Here is a 27280-nt window from a genome sequence, read left to right on the forward strand (position 1 = left end):
GCAACTTCTCCTATTTCTTTGTTCTGATAGTCATCATGACTTCTTCCTTAGCCCATAGACACCGAGCAGCATATCTCAAAGCTCCTCCAGACTCCTCCAGGTGGCTCTATTGGACTAACCCAAGACAGTCCCCATACTGGCTCACTTTGTGTGGTAGGGGACACAGCTCTTGCAAGGAACACTCATGCATCCCTGGCCTGAGACTGGCATGAGTCCCAGGGCAGCAGCACTCCAAAGAAGTCAGCCATTCTCATGCCTTTTAGATCCCCACCTGGTAGGAGTTAGACCTTGGCCATACTGTCAACTTCATCTTTCTCAAAAGTAAGTTGGGCTTCTAAGCCTCTCAGCCTGAGGAAACACTTTCACTGCTCTCTGAGGGATTCTCTCCTCCAAGCCCAGTTAGAAGGTTGCCCCTCCTCCCAACTCCCTGAGAGCATGGAAAGCTTGGCAAAATAATGCTTACCCCTCCCATCCATCAAGAGATATCTTCTATGATCTCTTTTGTCTCCATTCTCTGACCCTTCTTCTGTGGCGCTCATGTAGCTGAGAAGCCCAACAGGAAAACCCAGGTTCTCAAGGCCATTTATTTTGAAAATCTTCATAACATCTTTTGGCACCTTTCTGTGGAATTTTACATCTATTATGTTTTGTTGCCTGGTGAAAACTTCAGTTTTCAGATTCTATTACACGAGTAATAAACGAACATGATTCATAAGCCAACCCTTGAACCACATGGATGTGGTTCACTGGATGTTACACAGTCCAGTAAGTGTAACATCTGGCTCTACTAAACATTTTGATTTCTGAGTGTGTTATTGTGTAAAAAAAACTGTGTGGGAGGACAACTTTCCTAAGAGTTTTATTTAACACTTGTCCAACTATGCTATTCAGCACCTGTTAACTGGAGCTGTAGGCATACAAAGTTCATAAAATAATTTGGAATGAAATAGCTTACTGAATGGATGTAGTAGATTTTTTTAATGTGGTAGTAGATTTATTCTCCAAGGGTGTCATGGGGTTCTTGACTACAAAGAAACCAGTGAGTCCGTGATCCACTTCCAGCACGAGAAAACAGTGAGTCCATGATTCTCTTTCTAGGCAAGAGGGCAGTAAATTTGCTCTGCAATACTGACCCACAAGGAGACAAATTCTCCAAAATTAACTCCCTCACCAGCTGACCATTCTAAACACAGACTTAATGGACACCATAATAGCATGTTTCAGTGAGATTTGAAGGGAGGAGAGGCTGGTGGATGGTTCTATTTTCTGAGGTTAGAATATCTTTAGAGGGTTGCTTGAGTCCAAAGCCCAGAGAAAAGGGAAGGAAACACCACTGCGAGGTTCCCAGAGGTGGCATAATTAGATCATATGTGCTGCTGGTTAGACCTGACTTCTGCAGTTAAGGTTGAGAGCCAGAGACTGTGTGTTGTAGGGATTTTCCCCTAACTTTTTGTTTGTTTGCATCAAACTAGGGAGGGAAATAGTTGAATTAAATTTGAGAGACTTTATTTTACTTATTTGGAGACCTGAATCATGGAATTGGAAGATGCTTGCTTGATGTTTGATTTGCTAAAGTGGTGACTCTTTAAGCTAGCATCTCCACCTGCTTTTACGCTCCAGGTTCACTTTTGGAATCTGTAAAATAAAGTTTCCCACTTCCTTAAAGAGTCTAATTTTCTCTCCGCTCCCCACCTTGCAGCCTTTTTGAGATTCATAAGCTTTGTGAGGTCATGGCAGCTGAGAACGTATGATCAAGCTTTACCTCCTATAGTTTCTGTTACAAAGACAATAGGCATTTGTTGGCTTTTAAAAAATACATAAGCATATATTTTTTAATATGCCACCAGTTGTACGAAATATCCTATAATTTCAGAGGGCTCAAAGACCTCCTGAAGGCCATGCATGAACCTGGAAGGGGGTTGTTTCTCCCAACTTTAGATGACTCATGGGCTCTTTTTCCATCTTGCTGGATATCTTAATCTCTCTTAGAATCACAGTTTTAGGGTTCTGAGTGGCCTTAGAGATCATCTACATTTTATAGAAAATTTAAGTGGTATATTAAGCAACTTTCCCAAAGTTACACAACAGCCTTTACAGATTCCAAGCAAGAACCCAGGTGGCTGAATTTCCTGTTCATGCCTGTCCTTTCCACTATATTGTCAATGGCTTGAATTTTCTCTACTTTGTCCCATCCCCTTACAGACAGTAACTAAAACCATAAAACAAATGCCAGTATAACAAACTCTGCCAAAGTACTTTATGTTCTTTTGCATATGCTGATATCATGCTGCTTTTATTTTATATTAGCTCTTGGCTAAACAGATACTTATACAATTGCTGTGAACCCAGATTTCTGTCAACTCATACAGAAGAAAAAGATACATAACCTCTCATTTCTAGCAGTTTCAAATTTACTGGGGAGACAAATATAACTCATGTTTAACCTGTGGTCAGCTGTAGCCCCTAGAACATTTTTTTTCAATTTTTAATTTTTGTAGGTATAATAGTAGTTATATATGTGTGTGGGGGTACATGAGATACTTCGATGTAGGCATGGAATGCATAATAATCACATCATGGAGAATGGGGTATCTATCCCCTTAAGCATTCATCCTTTATGTGACAAACTAATTATACTCTAGTTAATTTTAAAAGTACAATTAAATTATTTTGACTATAGTCACCCTGTTGTGCTATTAAATACTAGTTATTATTCATTCTTTCTGTTTTTCTTTTGGTACCCATTAACCATTCCCACGTTCCCTAACCCTGGGACATTTAAAGATGCATCTGAAACTAGTGATTTCCGAACCTCCATTCCATCCTGTAACTTATCGCTCTTTGAATTCTTCTATAGTTCATCTGTATCAAGAATGATTTATGAGATTGGAAGGGATATAGGAGAATTCAAAGGGGATTTATTGGTAAATTTAATTACCAATAATTTAAAAGCTCAAACAGCAGTACAAGGTAAATAGGGTCATTATTTTCTAGGTGGAAAAACTGGGACTTAACAAGATTATGTACTGTCCAGGATTTCTCAGTTGGTAGTAGATGGAGTGGAGTACGGTCTTGCAGTGAAAGTAGCTGATGTCAGAGCCCACAGGGCTCCGTCCAGTCTATGCAAGTAAGCATATAATGATGTGGGCAAGAGCAAATAAGCCAAACAGGCCTTACTATAAATTATTGTTTTTGTCAATACAATGAGGTTATGACACCTCAAAATAGCTGACTGAGAGGGGTTTGCATGTGCCAACTGTCCTGTGTGTCCTTCCTAAATCTGTGTGAATTTTTATGCGAGCAGCAGCCTTATGATGGTGAAGGAGGGATCACAAGGGTAAGTAATGGATGGCATACACTCTTGAGATATCTTTGTTGAATTCACCTTTTATTTATTCAAGAATTGGGCCTGATGCAAAAACAAATGTATCAGAGACTTTAAGTCTCAGGACCTTAGTTGAAAAAGGAATTTAGCATCCACAGTTGTCATCTAAAGACAGGTTCCCAGGTAAGCAAGTCTTCACAAATGGGATAATGAGACTGCAGGGTTTGTGTGTGTGTGTGTGTGTGTGTGTGTGTATGTGTGTGTGTGTGTGTGTGTGTTTTGAGAAGGAAGTTGTTTGCTGGGACCTATGCTGTCATCAGACTCAGGCAGTGGTACCAGAGGGTATACCTGACATCTTCTTGTCTGCTCAGGGTATTCTTGTCCCTAAGTTTTTCCCTGTGAGTCACCAGTGTGTGGTGGGATTATGTCACTCTTTGTATTTTGTGTGGTGGGATAATGTCACTCTTTGCATTTTGCCATGGAGATAGAGGAACAATCAGTAGGGGTTTGATACATTTACCCATATATAATGGAAAGTTGTTTTGTTCAATCAGCATGTACCCATATTGTTTACTCCCAAGGGTGTCCAAAATGAAACTTTTTGTAAGTTTTTAGCTAGAAAGAAGAGGAGGCATGTGAGAAAAAGAAAAAAATGTAGACATTCTTCCACTGACTTTTACTTTAGTGGAAGATGAAAGCAATGGACCATTCTCAAAGAAGTACTCCTAGCTTTATAAAGACCTGGTTCTCAAAAGACTGGTGTTGCATATTTGCTATATTTGTTTCTATTCTGTTTGTAAAAGGTTTTAAAGGTTTACGACGTAATAAAGCAAATACTATTTTGTGGTTGAAAAGTAAAGAGTGTGCTTGTATTTAGGTCTTAGGAGAATTCTAAGGTGCCATGATAATTGGAGTGTGTTGGTGTGATGGGGTGGGCAGTGAGGAAGATGAGAGGAAATTTCCTCTAACACACCAGTCTAACAAACCATCATCTCAACATTTTTTTTATTCCACTGGGTTGAGATAAAAATAAGTAAAAATTTCCCCAAAATGTATTTCAGGGCCCTGTTAGCATCCCAGCTGGAACCAACATTTGCCAGGTATGTTTTCCCTTGTTTTGATGAGCCAGCTCTGAAGGCAACTTTTAATATTACAATTATTCATCATCCAAGTTATGTGGCCCTTTCCAACATGCCAAAGCTAGGTAAGTAATGCTTTCTGTCTATATCTAGCTGTCTGTCTATATAAGTTTTGTAATCACATTTACACCAGTAGCTTTTCCAGGCAGTGTATTATGGTGTGTTACAATTACGGTCTACTATAATTAGGTAGAGCAGTCACCTGGGGTATGTGTCGGCATCCACATCTTGGAGATGGTAAATCCTGATTCCTTTTGTATTAGAAGCTGCGGATTTTATACTGTTCTTATATATAGGCAGTCTGTCTGCCTCTTAGTTTGGGCTTCAACTGTTGATCATTAGTGATAACAAGCTGGTGGGCTTAGACTGAATCTGGTGCACAGCTGTGTTTCATTTGGCTCATGTGCCTTTTTTTCTTTTTGTTAAATCAGTTTCCAACTTTAAAATATCCAGAGATTTTACATAAAAATTTAAATGTGAAAACTTAGAAGTTCTAACAACACTGGACCTATAGCTCTTACGTGGCAGTGATCAGTTACATTTGAGAAGAGGCTTTAAGTCTCAGGACCTTAGTTGAAAGGGAATTTAGCATCCACAATTGTCATCTAAAGGCAGGTTCCTGGGTCGACAAGTCTTGCTGTCTCCAGCAGGAGGTTGGCTGCCTCCTGCAGCCTCTTCTCAGATGATCCTCACCACTCCCTATTAGCGTACACCAACCCATTTCACTTCAGGTGCCTGGCCCTTGTAGGCATTTCAGTTTGTGATTCCAGCTTTAAAGGCCCCAGATTGCTTCCACTAAAGTCTTAGTTGAAACCTGAGAGTAGTAGAATTGTACCTTGTTGACCTACCATGGGGCCTGGGCAGCTCTAGATTAAGTGTTGTGAGAAATTGGCTGGACTAGAAAACAATAGAATTAGGTGGGAGAGAAAGGAGGCAGATTGGGGACCAAGCTTATAGTGCTCATGGATTTGGCCCTCAAGCCCATATTATTCGAAATGCTGATTCAGGCCCAAGATGCTGTTCTGAGATTTTCCTAATGTAGTTTTGGATAGCTTAGGAGTAGGTGGAGAAATCTGAACTGCTGGACTATGAGGAATAGCTGGAAAGGAGTAGCTGGGTGACAATTGACTTGACAAATTATTTCAAAGACATGTTATTGCTTAGATTTGCTGTGATTTGAACTAAAATAAATTTCTCTAGGTCAGTCTGTAAAAGAAGATGTGAATGGAAGCAAATGGACTGTTACTACCTTTTCCACTACGCCCCACATGCCAACTTACTTAGTTGCATTTGTTATATGTGACTATGACCATGTCAACAGAACAGAAAGGGGCAAGGAGGTGAGTGAGGAAGATTCTGTAGGTAAGGAAGAGTGTACTGGCTGCAGATTATTCATCTATTCTTTTCTGCATCCAGTGGTTATGCCTGCATATCCCAAATCGATTCCTAGTTCTCTCTCCCAAGTCCTGTAAAAGTTCTTAGTGTGGCTTTGCAGAATGGGACATAACATTTCCTATTGCCATTCTTTGGGTAGGTTTTCATGGAAAGACTCCATATTAAACCCACTCCTCAAGGCAAGGTCTGTGCCCCCTCTTCCCCATGTGTTTCTGCTTTTGCAGAAGACAGGAGAGAATGGGGAGCACTGCTGCACTGGCACCTTGATGTTTGGGTTTAGTGTGTGATGTGTACTTAGCCCAGGGTTAATGGAGTCTTGAAGCTTGGGTGATATTCAAAACAGTTAGCAACCAGCGTGGCCGGGCATCAACCAGTCAAAACAGACACCAGCCAAGAACAACTGCTATGGCTGAAATGGTGCATGCAGGTTAAAATATTATCCCTGTTGTTCTGTAAAAGGGCCATATAACAAAACGACCCCCAAATGCAGAAGCAGCTGAGAGACTGAGGAAGGAGGCAGACAAATCTAGTTTGTTGGTTTGGGATGTTTTATTAGGGGAACTTAAAGACAGAAGCAGGTCTTGGCTGGCTGCGAGACAAGTAGATCTTTGCTCTGCAATTCCCCAGACCCAGGGCTTATATCTTCGGGGAAAAGCATACATGCTGTGGAAGAAATGTGTAGTTGGCCACATCACAGCTTATGATTTCCAGAACAACAAGGGTGGTTTTGAAGGAAACTTACTAGAATAGGTGTTTCTACATAATGAGTTAACACGTTAAGTAGACATTTAGAGGCACTCTTAGACTTAAGGTTAGTCAGAAGTTACATAGTGGATTAGCATTTAAAATAAAGTCGCGCTTGTCCGCATACCTATCCAGAAGCTGAACTGCCATATTCTTCAGTTCTGGAGCATGCAACGCTGTTTCTGAGTTGTGTAAAGTTGGCACTCTGTCCTGAAACAGCTGGTTTTCACCCAATTACCCCCTTTATAATAATCCTTTAGGAAAATATGGAGGTTATACTGGCAGTGCTTTATATACTGGTTCACTCCCTATCACAGTGGGCCTCAGGCCCAGTTCTTTCTAGACACATAGACTTCATCGAACTGAGAAAAATCAGGCCCTGTAGCTCGCTAACATACTCTCCTGGACCTGAGATCTTCCAGGTTTGCACCGTTGACATGTGGAGAAAAGGAAGCTGTGGGTGAGCTAAGTCCCTCATCAGGGGAGAATCACTCAAAGCTACTCCTCCTTTACAACTCCTAACCTAGTGATGAATTAATAATATTGTGTTGGCTGAGCAATTCCCAAAGCTCCTCCTTACTTAATGAATTAATAATACTGTGTTAGATGCAAATGACAGCTTGTTATCTTCCTAAGCTGTTGGCTCCAGTTTGATTTTCCTATTGAATAATTACTAGTAGATCCTTGTCATCTACAGATATAACACTGGCCAAGTTAAACGTGCATGGCTCATATTGTTAAATCTGCTCAGGCATGATTTGGAAGCATGTGCTTTGAGTTTGGCAAGGAGGAATGGGCCCCATGGCTCCCATAGGTAATGACAGACCAAAGGTGATTCCTCGGCTTCCATTATCTCAAGTGCCTTGTTGTGGTAAGTGCTGCCACACAGTCAGCAATTCTTGTAGAGGGATGATATCTATTTATCGGTGAAAGATCACCCCGGAAAGGATGCCAGCTGCCATAGAAGCAACAAGGAAATGCAGCATGCCTAAGAAAGTCATGTTCTTAGCCAGCACACTGAAGTTTGGCATGAGTCTATCAGTGGAATGTGAACATTTGGCTACAGCTCAGCTTTACAAAGTTAATGAGTCCATTACACACTCTGCAGAGGAACAAAAATAAACACTTGGAATAGAGTCCAACCCGTTTACAAATTTCTCATTAAGTAACAGATAAAGATTTCGTGAAATGGAAAGTGTGGTTCATGTGTGGCATGAAAATAAACATAAGAAACATGTAAGTAGTTCAGAATTTACATAATTCTAGAAATACTTTTAAGCAGAAATAAAAGCACAGTAAGACGAATATGTTCTTAGAGGGCACAAATCTGTAAATACTGTGATTCTTTCGTTTCCTTAGCATTTTCTCTAACGTTTTGCAGAGCGTTCTTTCTTAAATTAACTGCATTCACAACAGGACGAATATTTTAATTATCTCACTTGGTAACTTTCATTCCAAGATCTTTAAGTTTTATGCATGTTCTTTAACATTAATGCTGGCAATTCTATTAAAAATTGCTTACCTTTTGTTTTTGTAGAGTTTACAGTACTTTCAATTTACAGTAAAAATTAATGTTAAAACAATAGGATATTACTTACCAAAATCACACAAATAAGCTCCAATTACCCAAACAATAGAGTGGTCGCACAAAACGGACAAAACATGGCAGAGATTTCCTTTTCCTTGCTAAAGTGGAAGTGTCATTTTGCAATAGAATAACAAAAGAATTATAATTTACTTGCTTCGACAGCTTTAAAATTATGAGACATTTGATAAACTTTTTTAAATTAGGAGAATTAACCTTATTTCAAATTTTGAAAGTAAAGTAGGACTATTAATGTTGTAACTGCCAAACCATTTTAAATTTGCATGATTTAAATATGCTTAATATGTACCATACTATATAACCTCCCCTCACAGTGCAATTCTGTTTTGGATCATTAGTAATATATCCTAAAATGGGAAGCAAGGGCCTAAAGTGCACAAAATGCCTATAGAATCTACACTTACTGTAGGAATAGATGGTGGTACGACACATTCCAAGGGTTGTTTTATGATTCCAGATTGTACATGCGATTGTCAAAGATTGAAATACGCTTTCGGGGGAATCACTGTTCATAACTTAGTGAACAGCCTTCAGAGGTTTTCTCAGGACATGTAGGCATGCAAACATTTTATTGTGTAGCTTCTTCTGAAAAGGTAAGACTTTGACTCAGCAGCAGGGAATTGGAGCAAGCAGACTACCTCTTTACAAAATCACTACTGGTTTTCCTAATCACTGCTTGACTGTTTTGATTTAGATACGTATCTGGGCCCGGAAAGATGCCATTGCAAATGGAAGTATAGACTTTGCTTTGAACATCACAGGTCCCACCTTCTCTTTTCTGGAGGATTTGTTTAATATCAGTTACTCTCTTCCAAAAGCAGGTGAGGTAATCTTTTCCTTTCAGTGCATTTGGTTTCCTGTTATTTGGGCCCTTGGTTGAGGCCTCAAGATACACAGACAAACCCATAAGGATCCACTGTCACCATTTATACCTTCTGAAACACACAGAGGCCCGCCGGTTCTTTCTCTGTACAGAACCATGTGCTCAGCAGCTGCTGGGGAGCTCTCAGACTTTTTAGGTCTCTCCTGGCTACTCAATGGAAGCCTCCCATCCTCTAGACCCTGCTTTCTCTTTCGTGTTCAGGCGTTTTCTCTCATACTGCAAGTTTGCAACGCTGTGTCTGGATCACTTTAGCTAGTGGGCTTTCAGAAGTTACTTCAGTTCCCTTTACTAAGTTGTACTTTTTAAAATATCCATTAGCTGTGAATCACTGAATTAGGACTTAGTGGTCCCAACTGTGAATTTTCATTGTATAAAATTGGAATGATATGTGAATATAATATGATCCTTAAGAAAATACGTAAATATTTAACCTTTCATAGATCTATGTGGTATGTCCTTAAAATTGTATGAGTCACTCAGCTCAGAAAGTTGTTCAATGTTTTTTCTCTCTAAATTGAAAGTATCATGTAAATGTATTTTGTTCCTCTGACACGTTAGTTGAAGACTTGAAAAAAGTATGCTCTGCCTATACTGGCAGATAGTGGAAGAAGGTGGGGAGTAAATATTTGGGAGCTTGAGCCTTCTGAACCCCAGGAAGTCAGGGTCTCTGCAGCTTGAGCATTCTGGCTAAGGAGGAATGGGGAATGAAGGGATGGAAACCACCCTTGGCCCATACAGAAATCCTGGAGGTAACACCTATAATTCAGGGATTTGGACGCAGCAGGAGCTCAGGCATGGAGACTAAGCTCCTGGCATTTCTGGGGCTTGAAGCTCCCAAGTTGCCCCTTGTCTTGGCAAGAAAAGTTCTATTTGTATTTATTTAGATGAGAAGTCCAGAGTCATCCTTGACACCCTGTTCCCTTGAAGCACACCCTCGATCTAATTAGTCGCCTTATCATCCCCTACATCCATCCATCCATCCATCCATTCACTTCTTACTGTCCCCTTGGTTCTCCCTAGTTTTCATCATCATCTCCACCACAGCTGTACTCTCATAGCTTCTCCATATTCCCTCCAAGCCATCCTTCATATGAAACCAGAAGGATCTTTCCAGAGAAAATCTGATCATGTTACTGTTCTCTTTAAAACCTCTGTGTGACCTCCCATTGCCCTGAGGGTTAAGTCCGAAGTCAGTACCATGTCTTTCTAAAGGTGCTTCTCTTACCAACCTCTCAGGGCTTTTGGCAGTTCCTGAGTGGGAAGGATGCTCTAGCACTGTCTCTGCTCACTCCTATGCGTTCACCTTCCTCTTGTCTCCACCAGGCTCTTACACATGCAGTTTGCACATCCTGAAATGCCTTCTATCCACTGCTTAATTCAATTCTGTTTCTCAACTCAGTGCCTCCTCATCCAGGAAGCCTTCCCTGACTTCTTTTCTCATACTTCCACAGCATCCTGCGTATTCCTCCATTTGAACTCTTGACCAATTGTATTTTAATGATCTCCCTCATTAGATCTTGGAGTTAGGATCTGAAGGGTCTTTTTCTTTGTGTCTCTAGAACCCATGGCAGTCAGGTGGTCAACAGCAAACTTTTTGGGGGATGGAGGAAATAAATATATGCGATTAGTTCAGTAATTCCACTTAGATTCTGACCAGATTATTAATTCCTGGACATCAGGGATACATTTGATACTTTCTTTGTAACCTTCATAGCATCTCAACTGATGTTACCCTATGAGCGCTCATAGGAGGCACTCAATCAAAACCTTATTTTTATTGATAGGTGATTAAAATAAAGAGTTCCTCTATTACTGGGTTTTTAGGAGAAAGATAACTAATGTTTCTTAGTTGCTTTAACTCTTTGCTGAGTCACAAACAAAACAAAACAAATGCCTCCCCTACCAGTATTTCCCGCATATGCCATACCCTTACCGTCAGTGAGCTGGGTGAAAAACAATTTGGTTTATTTCTTCTGTGTTGTTCTTTTAGCTTATTTTCTTGTAGCTTGCTCAATGAATTCTAAACTTTAGAATCTAAGATTATATGAACGGTGTTCATGTATCCCTAATATAGAACAGTATTTTTTCTCATGTTGCTATCATTTTAATTCACTCTCAAGTCAAAAGTTGGACTGAATATCAAAATATTATAGTGACTGATAGAGCTAGGTGTTTGGGTTATTATTGTGCCAGTTTACACTTTACCTGTAGGCTATGTGCCAAATTTCCTATACCTACACATATTAATTATTAGACTCCTATGTATTTTAAAGATAAATCATTTTATTTTTTGATTTTTGATGATTAATGATGACCATTTTGAATAAGATTTTTGGCTGTTTGAAGTATTTCTTTGGTGCATTGTTCACGTTTGGTTTTTTCTCTGTTTTCTCAGAGTTCTTTAAATATTAAAAAGTTGTCTAATTGTTTGTGGTATATGCTTTAAGTATTTTTCCCTACATTATTCTTTGCCTTTCAAATTTGTTTATAGTGTATTTTGGTGAACTAAAATATTTATTTTTATTTATTCATTTTTTGAGACGGCATCTGACTCTATCACCCAGCCTGGAGTGCAGTGGCGCAATCTCCCCTCACTGACACCTCCGTCCCCCAAGTTCAAGTGATTCTCCTGCCTCGGCCTCCCCAGTAGCTGGGATTACAGGTGCGCACCACCATGCCCAGCTAATTTTTCTATTTTTAGTAGAGACAGGGTTTTACCATGTTGACCAGGCTGGTCTTGAACTCCTGATCTCAAGTGATCCGCCCACCTCACCCTCCCAAAGTGCTGAGATTATGCGCATGAGCCACCATGCCTGGCTAAAGTATTTAATATAAATAGACTATTTTTAGAGCAGTTTTAGGTTTACAGGAAGATTGTGTAAAAAATAGAGTTCTCATATATTCTCTCTTTCCTTCCATCTCCCTCCTTTCTCCTGTTGTCAATATCTTGCATTAGTATGGTATACTTGCTACAGTATTGAAACATTATTGTTAACTAACCTCCCTAGTTTATCTTATGGCTGAGTTTTTGCATTGTACAGCAATATGGGTTTTGGCAAGTGTATAATGATCAGTATCAACAATTGCAGTATCATACAGAATAGTTTCACTGCCATAAAAACCCCCTGTGCTCCATCGATTTATCTTCCCCTGCTTCCCCTGAATCCCTGACAACCACCAATCTTTCTATTATCTTTATAGTTTTGCCTATTCCCGAATGTCATATAGTTGGAATTGCATAGTGTGTAGCTTTCCCAGACCAGCTTCTTTCACTTAGCAACATGCACTTAAAATTTCCCATATCTTTTCCTAGCATGATCCATCATTTCTCATCACTGAATAATACTCTGTTGTATTGATGTACTGCAGTTTGTTTATGTATTAGCCTATTTAAGGGCATCTTGGTTGCTTCCAACTTTTAGCAATTATGAATAGAGCTTCTATAGACATTTGTGTGCAGGTTTTTGGGTGGGCATAAGATTTCAGGTCATTTGGGTTAATTCCAAGGAATGTAATTGTCAGATCTTATGGTCAACTTATAGTGACTGTACCATTTTGCATCCCCACAAGCAATGAATGAGAGTCCCTGTTGCTCCACATCCTCATCCGCATTTGGTGTTGCCAGTGTTTTGGATTTTAGCCATTCGAGTAGGTGTGTGGTAGTATCTCATTGTTTAATTTAAAATTCTCTAATGACAATTGATGTTGAGCATCTTTTCATATGTGTATTTGCCATTTATATATCTTCTTTAGTGAGGTGTATGTTCAGATCTTTTGCCCATTTTGTAGTTGGGTTGTTTGTTTCCTTACTGCTGAGTTATAAGCATTCTTTGTATATTGGAATACAAGTCCTTTATCAAGAATATTTTATTTTAACATAGTCAAAATAATTTATTTGCTGGCTTTTGTCTTTGGTATTAGTCTTTAAAAAGCTTTCTCTGCCTTCAGGTTATAAATATTCTCTTGTATTTTTTGGCAATTTTATGATTTCATTTTGAGATATTTAAAAAATCCCATTTTTTGGAAAATATTATTTTATATTCTCCTCCGTTTAAATCCACTTAGATATAATTGCCTTGCCTAGTTTTGACAACCATGCAATGGAAAACTGGGGACTAATGATATTTGATGAATCAGTATTGTTGTTGGAACCAAAAGATCAACTGACAGAAAAAAAGATTCTGATCTCCTACATTGTCTCCCACGAGATTGGACACCAGGCATGTGGTAAAATGTTCTTTCTATTTCACGTGAAGTTATTTTCCAGGTGCGCTACCAAAATAGCATAAAAACTCCAATAAGACCCTGGCATCTTTTAAAATACCATATTTTAAAAAGAAAAACATCGCAAAGTATGACAGTGAGTAAAAATGGGGAAGACTCAGATTCAGGGTGGATTTGAACTACTGGTGACAGATCATAGGAAGGAGACTGTACAGTTCGTCTGAGGGCTGGGTATTTACATCCAACAATTAACTTTGCTCCGCAAAGTCCTCTTCAGGAAAAGTAAGCCATGCAGACACAGGAGTATTTTATTTTCATTTCACCTAAACTAAGGGCTATTCAAAAGGATCACTGAAAGCTATGCACATTTCATCAGCAGATTGTTATAAATTTCTAGTTGTTGTTGCTGTTGTTGGAGAGAGGTTAAATGGATGCAGGTAATACATTAGCAAGGTGGCAATAATTAACCCTTGAGCTGCATTCCCAATGGTTGTGTAAACGACAATCCATTTAATCAGATCATTTGCTTTTGCACTGGGATTTTAGAAGTTTAGCTGTTTAATTTGATGAAGATTTTCATATCTGCATTTCAGTGTCTGCTCCATTAATACAAATCTGTTAAGAAAGAAATAATCTCAACGATGTTATCTTAGTAATGAGGCTCCATAAGAAGTTTTGGAAAAGAGCGATTTACTAGGATTGACTAATACCCTGGTGCACAGTAAAACACACACATTCACAAGTTTTATTAAGTCACCCAAAGTGTCCTTTTTTAATGATAGCCTAAGTGACACATTGTTTTGCAATACAGGCTATTAGTAATTATAGCTGTTATAAGAATTTGGTTAAATACCAGGCCTTGGGTTTGTTAGTTTGGAAATCATTGTTTTTCTTTCCTCATCCTGTTCATCATCCATTTGGCACTGTTTTTTTTTTTTTTTTCTGTTCAGTTCAAACAGAAAATAATTACAGCTGAACCATATTGCAGAACATATGATTACTTGAGTGATTTGTACATGGCACAGATCAAATTATGTTCTTAAAATATAAACAACTGCTTAAAGTAAAATCCAGTTGCAGCCTATTTAGAGTATAAGGTACTAGAATTAGTAGGTGGCAAGTCAGCATTCAGGGCTTCTGTTTTATGGAACTAAAAACAACTTTTGGGCCAAGTGGACAGTTTAAGAAATGCTATTCTAACTGACCTTATGTTTAAACATCGCAGTTTTAAAACAAAAATTGCTTTTAATCACTGAACATGGAATATTTCTGAGAAAAAAAATGCATGACTAATATCTCCTTATGTGAAAACAACAACTTGTTTTTTTGCTGTCCTGTCTTCAAGTTTTGTTATTGATGACAAATAAATTTTAATTATGTCTTTTGACCTTACATTTACTTAACATGCAATTACAATGAATATAACTTAAAAATTAAATTTAAGAAAGCTCTTTTTTCTTCTCATTTCCAAAAGTGGTTTGGAAACTTGGTTACCATGAATTGGTGGAACAACATCTGGCTCAAGGAGGGTTTTGCATCTTATTTTGAGTTTGAAGTAATTAACTACTTTAATCCTAAACTCCCAAGAGTAAGTATGTTTATTAAGTTTATTTAACATTTTTTCTCCTAATTATAGAAGTAATGCATATTAATTCTTGAAAATGTATAAAATACAGGAAAATACAAGAAATAATAAATTACCTATAATACCAAAAATAATTTGTGTTATCGTTTTGATATATTTTTTTTAAAATTCCAGGCTTTTTATCTATTGTAAATGTTTTTGAAAGTGGGGATTACATAAAATTTTATATTGCTTTTTTTACTTCATATTCTACTTCATATTTCTACCTATTCGTATTTCCACTTCATAATCCTGAGCATTTCTACAAATCATTAGATCTTTTTTAAAAAGATTTTAAATGACTACCTAAGATTATTTTCACTTATTCCTACTACATATATTTCTTATTCCTACTATATGGACTATATATGTATATAGTCTAGGTCTTGCTTTGTCACCCGGGCTGGAGACAGGGTCTTGCTCTGTCACCCAAGCTGGAGTGTGGTGGCGCGATCTTGACTCACTGCAGTCTCGACCTCCTGGGCTCAAGCAGTTCTCCCGCCTCAGCCTTCCGAATAGCTGGGACTACAGGCGTGTGCCACGATGCCCAGATAATTTTTGTATTTTTTTGTAGAGATGGGGTTTCGCCATGTTGCCCAGACTGGTCTCAAACTCCTGGACTCAAAGGTCCACCAGCCTCGGCCTCCCAAGTACTGGGATTACAGGCATGAGCTACCGTGCCCAACCTAGAGTGTATTTTAAAGCAACTGTAACAGTAGTGTATGGCTTTTATGATAAGTAATATGATACTTCATATTTAATACTATTGCTGATATTGTTTTGCTAATTTGAGTAAATAGTAATATTGAAAAATAAATACATCCATGTGCAAATCTAATTCTTTCAACTGTAGGTTTTACTTCTGATATTTAATTTATTTAGGGTAATTATGTAGTGCTTTTAGAATGCCATGATAAAACCTAATTGATTTGATTTAGCTATCTAAATGTTTAGACTTAATGTTATCTTTTGGTATAAACCTCACTTCTTTTATAAACTAGAGGTCCTTTCTTGGTTTGCATCTTCTTCCCCTCCTCTCTTCTGTCTCCTGTAACCTCTCTGGTCCTCAGGATTGCTCCTTCCTGCCTCTTTGCTGGTCCCCGTCTCATCTCAGCTCCCGTTGTTCCAAGGCTGGATTATTGACCTCTTTTCTCCTCCCTGCCTTCACTCATTCAAAGTGTTTATTAATATTTAATGCTATCTCTACTTGCTGGATCTTCTTTACAGGCTAAATCTATTCATTCTGAAGGAAATTCTAAGATGATATTCTTTCTATTATTTTGGAAGTAAGCTTTCCTTCTTTTATGAAACTTGATAATGGACGGTAGGTAGATGGTACTTGTTTTGGTTGATAGTTTGGCAGGAAAAAGAAGTTGACAAGCCTATCTTAGTGCCACAGAAACCTTTTAAAAAATGTCTTTTTATCTGTTTGTGAAATCACAGATCTGGCAAGCACTGATGTAGTGCAGTCTTTTAACACCAGAGTTCCATGCCACCTCCCCGCCCTTTACAGACACCCTATAAGAGTCCCCCAGCCCAGTCACTCGGCAGCGCCTCTCTCTTCCTCCCCCTGGACTATGCACAGGCCCTACTTGTCCTGGAGGAAAGTTTGGATGTCATTATATAGATCAGGAGACTGAAGTACTGAAAGGTTAAATGACTTGCCCAAGGTCATTTGCCCAATCGGGACAGGCCTGATTTTATAACCAGCTATCTGGGTCTAGTCTGATGACAAGCATGATGATAACAACAATAATACTGTATTTACCATGCAGTGAGTACTTAGAACTTAAGTGCCAGACAGTGTGGGCACTATACATACATCATCTTATTCAGTCCTCAAACCAACCGTATGAGTGCTGTTGTTATTTCTATTTTACACACGAGGAAACTGAGGTATAGAAGCATTAAGTAAGTTGCTCAACGTCTCATAGTTATTAAATGTCAGAACTGAGATTCAATTCCAGGTCATGCTAACTGCGAAGCCCATGCTTTTAACCACTGTGCTCTATGGCAAAAACACACTGGATTGTTCTTATCCTCAAGAAGCTAATGGGGTGTGTGTGTGTCTTCAATATACAATTCTTTTCATATATATATATATATATATATATATATATATATACACACATACTTTATCTACATATAGTGTGTATTTATTGTCTTAGCTGTCTCCAACAGTCCTTTCCACTTACTCTATGCCTACAAAATCATTTGTATCTCTCTTTCATAACTTTTATTCACTCATGGTTAGTGCCATCTCTAACTTCTTTTAAAAGGAGTTGGATATGTCCTAAGTTAACTCTGTGGATAGAGTTAATAAGGGAAGAAGTTTAATTCCCGTAAGACAATGAAATTTACTCTATTTTCTTAAGTAGATAGAATACATCATGAACATCAATTTCAGTTACCTCTTATAACAACTAAAATGGTTAAGGTATTATCAGTATCTCACAAAACTTGCCAAAAACATCTTCCTGGTATTTTTGAAGCTAAGATTACAACGTTAGTCTCTTTTTGTACCTTTTAATTATTTCTTTTTATCATTAGTTTGTTAGTCAGTCTTTTCTATATCTCTTAGTTGCTTGTGGAGCTGAGTGAAAGCATCAGATCCTGGCGATTGAGGACATTGCCACGTTCTTTGTTTTTAAAAAGCTTAGCTTTCCTTTCAAAGATTTTTGGAGATCAAGAACTTTAACCTCCTTTTAATCTAATAATGTGATTGAAATTGAGTAACAGAATCATAGACCCTTAGGCAGAAATAGATTTTCAATTTTTTTCTATTTCGAGGTCTAGTTTCAGCTGATATGAATGGATTATGCTCAAGGGGTCAGAACATTAAGGACGAAGCCTTTCTGGATCTCTGAAGCTCTAGCCCTGACATTGCCACTCACTGACTTTCCTCCACCTTCCTGCTGCCTGATCTAAGAAAGCAGCAGACTTGGTGAAGGGAAAAGGTACACATGGGCACTGCAGCCATCAGATGTTACTCTGCCTTTACTATGACGGTAAGCTGAGGAAGGCAGATGAACACCTCTGAGCTTTACTTCCTCATTTGTAAAATGGGTTTCATGCAGTCATTCAACAGATGATAATGGCATCTGCTAGGTACTGTTGAGACAACTACCACTAACTAGGTACTAGTTTTATGTACTTAAATAGAATTATTTATATTATCTCATTCAATCCTCAGAACAATTCTGAAGGATAATAATAAAAATAATGATAAGTAATCACCACAGTGGTTAACCCTTATGGAGCATGTCCTATTTGCTATCTGTTGTGCTTGTAACATTATGAAAATTAATTTAGTCCTCATAATAATCCTTTGAAGACATTGTTGTTTAACCCATTTTCAGATGGCAACTGAGTTTCAGAGAGATAAAGTTGGTGGTCTTTGATGAGTCACCTAACTCCTAAAGGACAGAGGAAAGATTCGTACACAGGCACTTTAACTCCAGATTCTGTGGGTTTTTTTTTTTTTTTTGCGACGGAGTCTCACTCTGTCGCCCAGACTGGAGTGCAGTGGCCGGATCTCAGCTCACTGCAAGCTCCGCCTCCTGGGTTTACGCCATTCTCCTGCCTCAGCCTCCCGAGTAGCTGGGACTACAGGCGCCGGCCACCTTGCCCGGCTAGTTTTTTGTATTTTTTAGTAGAGACGGGGTTTCACAGTTTTAGCCAGGATGGTCTCGATCTCCTGACCTCGTGATCCGCCCGTCTCGGCCTCCCAAAGTGCTGGGATTGCAGGCTTGAGCCACTGCGCCCGGCCCAGATTCTGTGTTTTTAATCATCATGATATTCTGTACAAATTTATTACAATAAATAGTGTTATATTTCTAAGGATAAGAGTAGATTCTATGCTGTGTGTGGTGGCTGACACCTGTAATTCCAACACTTTGGGAGGCCAAGGTGGGAGAATCTCTTAAGCTCAGGAGTTTAAGACCAGCCTGGGCAACATAGTGAAATCTCGTTTCTACTAAATTTTTTTTTAGTTAGCTGGGCATGGTGGTGCACCCTTGTAGTCCCAGCTGCTCAGGAGGCTGCAGTGAGACGATTGCTTGAGCCTAGGAAATTGAAGCTGCGGCGAGCTATGACCACACCAGTGCACTCCAGCCTGGGCAACAGAGTGAGACTGTCTCCAAAAAAAAAAAGGGAAGAAATTTTAATAGGCCTTCTCTGACATATTGCAGCTCGTGGGACAAATTAATGGTGACTATACAGATTCATGTTATCTAATCACTATATGCAGTAGCTAGTTTTATTTATTTATTTATTTTTGTTTGTTTTTTAAAGCTGACATCATGTTTTATGTAATGTTTCCCTCCAATAGAACTGAAACAGGCTACGGGCAGCATCACTTTATGGGAGGCCCAGAGTAGAAAGACCTTTAGGGTGTTGAGGAAGAGGTGTTTGTCTCACTCATTAATTACCTTGTATGGTTATAGTGATATCAAGAAGATTACATAAAACCTTATGCCAGGCAGGCAGAAGAAAGAAAGACAATCTGTTCTGATGGGGTTAGGGGAGACCCACAAAATGTAGAGAAGCAGTATGTGCAAAAATATTCATTAAAACTGGTTAAAACAGCAAAAAGCTGAAAGTAACTTAAATGCCTAGCTAATAAAAGGGAAATGATTGAATCAATTATGGGCCATTGACCTGATGGGTTATTTTGCAGCTATGTATTTATATATTTTAAGGTTTTTTTTTTTGCAACATTTTTATCTGCTGTTTTGAAAAGAAGAAAATCATCTTGATTTGATCACACTATTAAATTTTGGGTTGTTTTCTTTCAATTTATGTTTCTGTTTTCTTTATAATGCAGCAGCCATTATAAGGGATAATTATAAAGATGAGGTAGCAAAATTGTAAAATGCTATAATAAGTAAATAAGCAAGATAAAAAGTTTTTACAACTATGGGAATAAATAGTACATAGGAAAAACGATGGAAAAGAACTACACTAACATTTTAACAGTGGTGATCTGAGGGTGCGATATTACGGGTGATTTTATTTTCTCTATTTTCTACATGGTGGTTATAGGTCACCAGTAAGACACTCTCAAGACGCCTTGAGTGTTAAACTAATAGAATCCATGCTTACTGATGACTCCTCCAAATCCTTGCTACTCAGTGTGATTCTCAAACTAGCAGCATCAGCATCATCGGGTTGTTTATTAGAAATACAGGCTCCAACCCAAACCAACTGAATCAGAAGATGATTTTGACAAAATGCCCTGGTGATCCTTATTCATGTTAAAATTTGAGATGTATTGCTCTAAATGATAGGTTTTCTTATTTCCGGAAAAGCAGAGTTTGATAATAGCCTAATCGATGGTATTACTAGCCTAAAAATAATATGCTTATAGAAAGGCATTGATGAGAACATTGGCAAATGGAAGTGCAACAGGTTTTGAAAATCTGACGCTGTCAAAGGCTGAGAGAGTCAACTTACAGATCCCAAAGATAGTCAGTAGGGACTTGAGGGTTCCTGTGGATCATGAGGGGTTCACCCGGTTCTCCAGGCTATGAACGTGTGTCAGTATAACTTCTCCACTGGTCTTTGCTCTAGCTCTGTCATCACAAGACTCTCTGGCTATAAACTGGTTTTTCTTCTAGCTTTACTTCAGGGAGAAATTGCCCTTGTCATGTGTCTGAGAGAGAGCTAGTCTTTTGAAGAGTCCTGTGGTTCTCATTAAAATGTAATAAATTGCCTTATCTTAATGCATGAGCCATAAACTGTAGTATCCAGATTTATTTTCAATTTTCATTTATTACGTCCGCATCTTTGTGAATTTGTAGATCTGGCATGCTTTTAGTTTGTAAATATTCATGAAAGAGAGGCTGATTAATTTTAAGGAGTTATTGATAAAATTACTGATGAAATTTTAGATAATTAAAACCACCTTAAGGAAGGCTCTTTCAGGATGGCATGGACCTCCCTGTCGGAAATGTAGGTGGCTTTTGGAAACTGTATTAACTTTGTAATTGACTTTTTAAAAACTGAAATGAAAAAGGATACAAATGGGAAAGAAAGTGTCTTATAGTTTTGTTATTCAAGGAATCCTGACTTATTTGGCATCTTTCAATTCATAGACACTTCTCAATTACTGAATTTTCTCCCTCTTCAATATCAGTTTTTGAAAGTATTTGAGGACCATAGAATTTTGGTTTTCTGTGACACCTCAGGAGTTAATGTTGCTCAATCTTTTCCTTTATAGAATGAGATCTTTTTTTCCAACATTTTACATAATGTCCTCAGAGAAGATCACGCCCTGGTGACTAGAGCTGTGGCCTTGAAAGTGGAACATTTCAAAACAAGTGAAATAGAGGAACTCTATGACTTATTTACTTACAGCAAGGTAAAAGCAGTTAGAAATTTCCTTTGGCTTTGTATTCTTGTAGAAAGTTGCATAAAATGGATTCTAAGGGTCCTATATCAATATACAACTTAAAACTTTTTATGAAAATAACCTTATTTTAATTCAATACATAGGTTTCAGAAAACATGATTAAATTAATTCTCACCTTGCAAATATCAAACAAGCCCATATTAATGCTTGGATCCATAAACCATAGACTTTAACAACTTGCTACTTTTAAGGTGAACCCTTCTGCTTGATGGAAATTTATTCTTGCTATGTAAAGATCTCAATTTTTAAAAATGTTATGTACTCTGCACTCTTTACATGTAGGACATCTGCTTACCTTTTACCTCTTAATTAGTGTACTATTTTATTAGCACATTCCGAAATAATTCAAACATTCAACTAAAATGCAAAATGCAATCAGGAGCACAGCTCAGAATATTGCTTATAAATATGGAATGTGTCAGTATGGGGATATTGAATTTCGTTCAAATAACGGAGAGCTTCTTTTTTCCTAGGGAGCGTCTATGGCCCGGATGCTTTCTGGTTTCTTGAATGAGCATTTATTTGTCAGTGCACTCAAGGTGAGCTTGCAAAATAGTTGTTACCTGGATGGCAGTAAACAGAAATTGCTTTGGCATGTTATTTATTTTAACCTTAACTTTTCTATTTTTACAGTCATATTTGAAGACGTTTTCCTACTCAAATGCTGAGCAAGATGATCTGTGGAGGCATTTTCAAATGGTAATTGTCCTACTTTCTGACACGTTCTTGCTGAGTTGTTTTGTATGATACTGGAAAAGACTGGGAGGCCATGGGTGAATGGCAGTTCCACAGAAAAACAACTTTGTCTTGTTGTAGAACTCCCTTAGGTCATGGGTAGTGTCTTTAGTCTTCACTATATTTCCAGTGCCCAGAACAGAGCATGGAACATGTTAGATCAATAAATATGTGTTCATATTTATTGAATGAATTAATTAAAGAACCATTCATATATAAACAGAGTTCCAAATTTGCCTCAGAGGATCACCCACTGCAGGACTACTACATAAGTGAGGAAGAGAATAGCTACCGAGCTTCTTTTTGGACATTGCTACTTCAAAATGTTTCACTGATAACCTTACCTGCTTTTGTGATGATTTTTTAAAACAGGCCATAGATGACCAGAGTACAGTTATTTTGCCAGCAACAATAAAAAAAATAATGGACAGTTGGACACACCAGAGTGGTTTTCCAGTGATCACTTTAAATGTGTCTACTGGCATCATGAAACAGGAGCCATTTTATCTTGAAAAGGTTAAAAATCAGACTCTTCTAACCAGCAAGTAGGTAGCTTTGCTCTTCTTTGTCTTCACTTTCCTTGGGGTGAGCTCTGACCCAATGGAATCCAGCCTGTGGGTGAAGAAGCATTACGCCTGCTGGGCATACACACTTCTGCTATGTGACTGTGTACTAGGGTGAAGCAGAGTCCTTGTGTCCAGGCAAGGCCAGAGACCCACAGTTAGGGATTCCAGACACAGTGCCCCTACCCTGGGATTTAGGGTTACATCAACGACCCAAGCTGTGGGGTATTGTGTGTTCCTCTTCGTCCCTCAGACAGAGGTAATGAATTACTTGGGATTCTAAGTTGGAGACAATAAGATAGAGCCATAGATTGCCACATGTTAGTAAAGAGGAAAGGAAGTCTTATTGCAGAGTAGTCTTCTCTTCCTTAAAAATGAAACTGAATGGTAACTATTTCCTTGAGGAATAGTTCTGTGCGGGGGTGTGCACATATGTGTGTGGATGCGTGCATTTGTGTGTTTGTAGCCATACCCACAACATTAGAATGATGGCCTTTAGATTCTGTTAGACCTGGGTTCAGATATTGACTTCTCAAAAATTCAAACCTTAGGTGTTATTTAAGCTCTGTGAGTTTCAGTTGCCTTATCTATAAAATACACGCAGTAGCATGTATCCCAAAAGATTGTGTAAAAGTGAAAAGAGTATAAAATAGCCTAGACTATATCCCTTTCTTCTTCTCTTCCCTTTCTTAATTTATTAGCTGATTTTCAACAGTTTTTGGTAGTTTTAATCTTCACATTTCATTGCAGCATCAGCACAAATGAGTAATTAATTTTCAAATACCATCACCAAAATTTTCAGATAGTTCTATTCTTTCTTTAAAGCCTCAGGAGAGAGAAATGGGACACTCAAAAGTTCCTTCTCCCTGTATTACTCTGCGATTTTTGAGAAGACCTGTGTGTCTTAGCTATGCAGATAAACACAGACCCACAGCTGACAGTCTTCAAGACACCAGGCTTGTGAGAGCTTAACAAGATTGGAAATATTGCCCAAACTCTGAGTAGAGTATCTCTTCCGATGATGAATGTGCTTCCTGTGGTTGGCTACTTCATCCAGGTCACATCCAGCAATGTGGGAAGAATGCAGACATTCAATAAATATAAATGTCATGGATGATTCCTGTTGAATACTTTTCAGATGGGGAGAATGCTTGAGGCTGAAAGTATTTTGAAGTGATTGTCAAGCTCTTTCTTCTAAACTACTTTTCACCTCTCTGGGCATGGATGGATTTGGGTCTGTTTGCAGCATTTGAACTACCCTTGAGTGAAGCCAGGTGTCTATAATTTAACATACACAGGCCTTGAAGGTTTCAGACATAAGAGTTTTAGTAGCTACCTAAGTTATAAAAGGAAGTAAATCCATAAGACATAACAGGAGAGAGGAGTAAACAATAGCGAAAGTAAAACTAGCTTGTAAAAACAGTGGTGAGTAATCCTCTCTGCATATCTAGAGAGAATGACCAAAGAACCCGAGTTCTGTGTGCTATTTCATCGTCTCTTTAATCATGGCTCAGAGTGTATGTTTTTATGTGCGAAAAGTAACTAAAGTTTTTATTTTCTTCCAATAAGTGACACATGGATTGTCCCTATTCTTTGGATAAAAAATGGAACTACGCAATCTTTAGTTTGGCTAGATCAAAGAAGCAGTAAGTAACAAATTTTAAAAACATCTTTACATATATGCACATATAAAGGCAGGGAATAAAATACTGAGATGTCTAGCTTTTGAAAAGCTATCTCATTTCAAACTAAAATATTCTTGGCCGGGCGCGGTGGCTCAAGCCTGTAATCCCAGCACTTTGGGAGGCCGAGACGGGCGGATCACGAGGTCAGGAGATCGAGACCATCCTGGCGAACACGGTGAAACCCCGTCTCTACTAAAAAATACAAAAAACTAGCCGGGCGCGGTGGCGGGCGCCTATTGTCCCAGCTACTCGGGAGGCTGAGGCAGGAGAATGGCATGATGGCATGAACCCGGGAGGCGGAGCCTGCAGTGAGCTGAGATCCGGCCACTGCACTCCAGCCTGGTCGACAGAGCGAGACTCCATCTCAAAAAAAAAAAAATATATATATATATATATATATATGTGTATATATATATTCTTGTTGAACATAGAGTTTTAAAGAAAAGTGTCAAATCAAAAGCTATTACATGTGAAAAATATATAATGACCTGGTAAGAGCAATATATATTTTAGAATTCCTTTAATTTTTTGTTTTATTGTTTATTGTTTAGAATTGAGTATGTAGTATAAATAGGTATTAAAACCTTTTTTAAATGTACCATTTCAAATTATTCCCATATTCCTTTATAGAAGTATTCCCTGAAATGCAAGTTTCAGATTCTGACCATGACTGGGTGATTTTGAATTTGAATATGACTGGATATTATAGAGTTAATTATGATAAATTAGGTTGGAAGAAACTAAACCAACAACTTGAAAAGGATCCTAAGGTAAGGTTACTTTTGATGCTTTTAATTAAATATAATTTATAATGCCTTCTCTAGTGTTTTAGAGGTTGAACATTCTGGTAGGAAGAGATTCTACCTTCATCCCCGCCCCTCACCTCCAGGCTTACAAAAGATTTTTTTTTTTTCTTATTCTTAGCAAGTGGAGATTTTGATTAAATGTGTTGTGTTTTTGAACATTCATCTTGCTTTTCCAAAACAACCTTTCCAGGTAGGAATCAGGATGCATTTTCCTATTAATCATTAGTTTTGTGATCTTCGGCAAATTACTTAAATGTCCTGGTTCCATTTCTTCGTTTTAAAATGAGAATATTATTCTATTTTATTCATCATGAGGATTAGAGATGATGTAGGTGAAAGCATACTTAAAATTTCTAAACCCATAATAGGTACTCAGTAAATGCTAGAAAATACTAATTTTACTTCTAAAAACATATTTCCACTCTCCCTCAGAAGAGAGAAGTTAATTCACAAAACATCAGTAATAATCCAGTATCACTTTATATCATAAAAAAACTATAAGTAATTATGCAGTGTATAAACACTAAAATGTTGGCCAGTTCTAATCAATCAGATTTTAACTGGATTAAACTAAATTTCCATGAGTGGAGCTGGACGCCGGCTTAGGAGTCAGTACTGTTGTCTCTGCTGTGACTTGCTGGGAGCCCTTGGGTGGTTCATTTAGACTCCATTTACGAAACTGGAGTGCTGAACTAAAAGATGTCTGTGTGTTAAGTGTCTCTGTGTTTGAAGGTTCTCTGAGACACACAGCAGTTTCTCTAGCATATTGGTTTAGAGCTTAGGTTCTGGGTCAGGAAGACGTATGTTCCTGTTTTGTTCATTGTTTGCCAGATGTATGGCACCTTCGAGCCAAATCTCCCCTTTTTAAGAATATGTGATAAAACAAAACAAACCAAAACAAACAAACAAACAAAAAACCCTCTTCAGTATTCCTGGAGGTGAGGGGTGGGAGTGGAGGTGGAGTCTCTTCCTAACAGAAAGATCAACCATTAAAAGGCTAGAGAAGGCATCCTGGTTGTACCTCAATTTCTTATATGTGTAATAATGGGTGTAATATACCAAACTTAAAGGTTTATAGTGAAGATTAAATAAGATAATATATGTATTATGTTTAACAAAGGCCTGACACAATTCAGGGATTCATAACATATTCTGTAATTAAAACAAATTATTGGGATTTTGAATAAAGCTACAAAGGCCACTTACAATAATATTTTCTTTTCAAATCTTTGCGAAGTATCTAAATTCTTATTACATTTTGAAGGGCATTCTAAGCCATGAAAGCACGAGGTTATACCATTATAGTAATGATTTATTGAAACCATTGTAGATTTACTTATTGAAAAACAGAGGCAAATTATTTCTACAACATAATTGGTGAGCAAATAAAAGAGAATCTTTATGATTAATATTAATCTAGAAAACGTGTTAGTACTGCCAGAAAAGAAATTAGACCATACCAGCTGAAGAATTTAACTTGACTTGCTCGGACCCTTAAAGAAATGCTGTGAAGATAAAGTTTTTGAACCAAATAGATCACAGTGCTGAGAGGTGCTGAAGGTATGATGTAGGAGGCCTTGAGCCCCCTTAGGGACTGAGCTGACAGCAGAGTCTTATGGTCCGGCAATGCCAGGGAATTCAAATAGGAGTCTAAAGAATTACACTGGCAATTGGCCCCTGCCGTTCCACGGATATAAAGGGAACTGTTGGTGGCATTCTGTCACATCAGTAAAATCTTAAGATAAATACCATGTGAAAAATTATAGTACCTCAATGTTACCAAAAGAACACTAAACAATACTTATTTAAGGGCTTCTATGCCAAAAACGTCCCTGAAAATAATTTGGATGTGGAAATACAATTTAATGTATACTTGGTTTGGAGAGGCCTTTTAAAATTGGTTGCCTATTTTATTTTTTAACACGATATGTTTCCGGAGTATTTTGGCAAAACTCTCTGCTGTATTTAAACCTTATGATTGATATCCAGAGGGTTCATTTATTTAAAAAACAGATGTATGATAAATAAATTATGGGGACTCTCCTCAGTAATTATTGTTTCTCTGCAGATGAGATAATTCACATGAAGGTGTTTTGTAGGCAGCAGTAATCTTTAAATTGTTGTTATTTTGAAAATTTT

The 27280-nt window shown here is 38.0% G+C and overlaps 1 protein-coding gene across 1 annotated transcript in view; it reads left to right on the top strand.

Annotated features, from left to right (window-relative positions):
- LVRN (laeverin) overlaps positions 1–27280 on the top strand; it is a 73754-nt gene that overhangs the window by 23018 nt on the left and 23456 nt on the right. The window contains exons 2-12 of the mRNA XM_005557559.5: positions 4387–4529; positions 5665–5804; positions 8904–9030; positions 13158–13312; positions 14791–14904; positions 21161–21301; positions 21826–21891; positions 21986–22051; positions 22460–22632; positions 24220–24296; positions 24966–25105. Coding sequence (XP_005557616.2) covers positions 4387–4529; positions 5665–5804; positions 8904–9030; positions 13158–13312; positions 14791–14904; positions 21161–21301; positions 21826–21891; positions 21986–22051; positions 22460–22632; positions 24220–24296; positions 24966–25105 — 1342 coding nt within the window. The remainder of the gene's footprint in view (positions 1–4386; positions 4530–5664; positions 5805–8903; positions 9031–13157; positions 13313–14790; positions 14905–21160; positions 21302–21825; positions 21892–21985; positions 22052–22459; positions 22633–24219; positions 24297–24965; positions 25106–27280) is intronic.

Source organism: Macaca fascicularis, chromosome 6 (genome assembly GCF_037993035.2).
Source record: "Macaca fascicularis isolate 582-1 chromosome 6, T2T-MFA8v1.1".
Taxonomy (NCBI): Eukaryota; Metazoa; Chordata; class Mammalia; order Primates; family Cercopithecidae; genus Macaca; species Macaca fascicularis.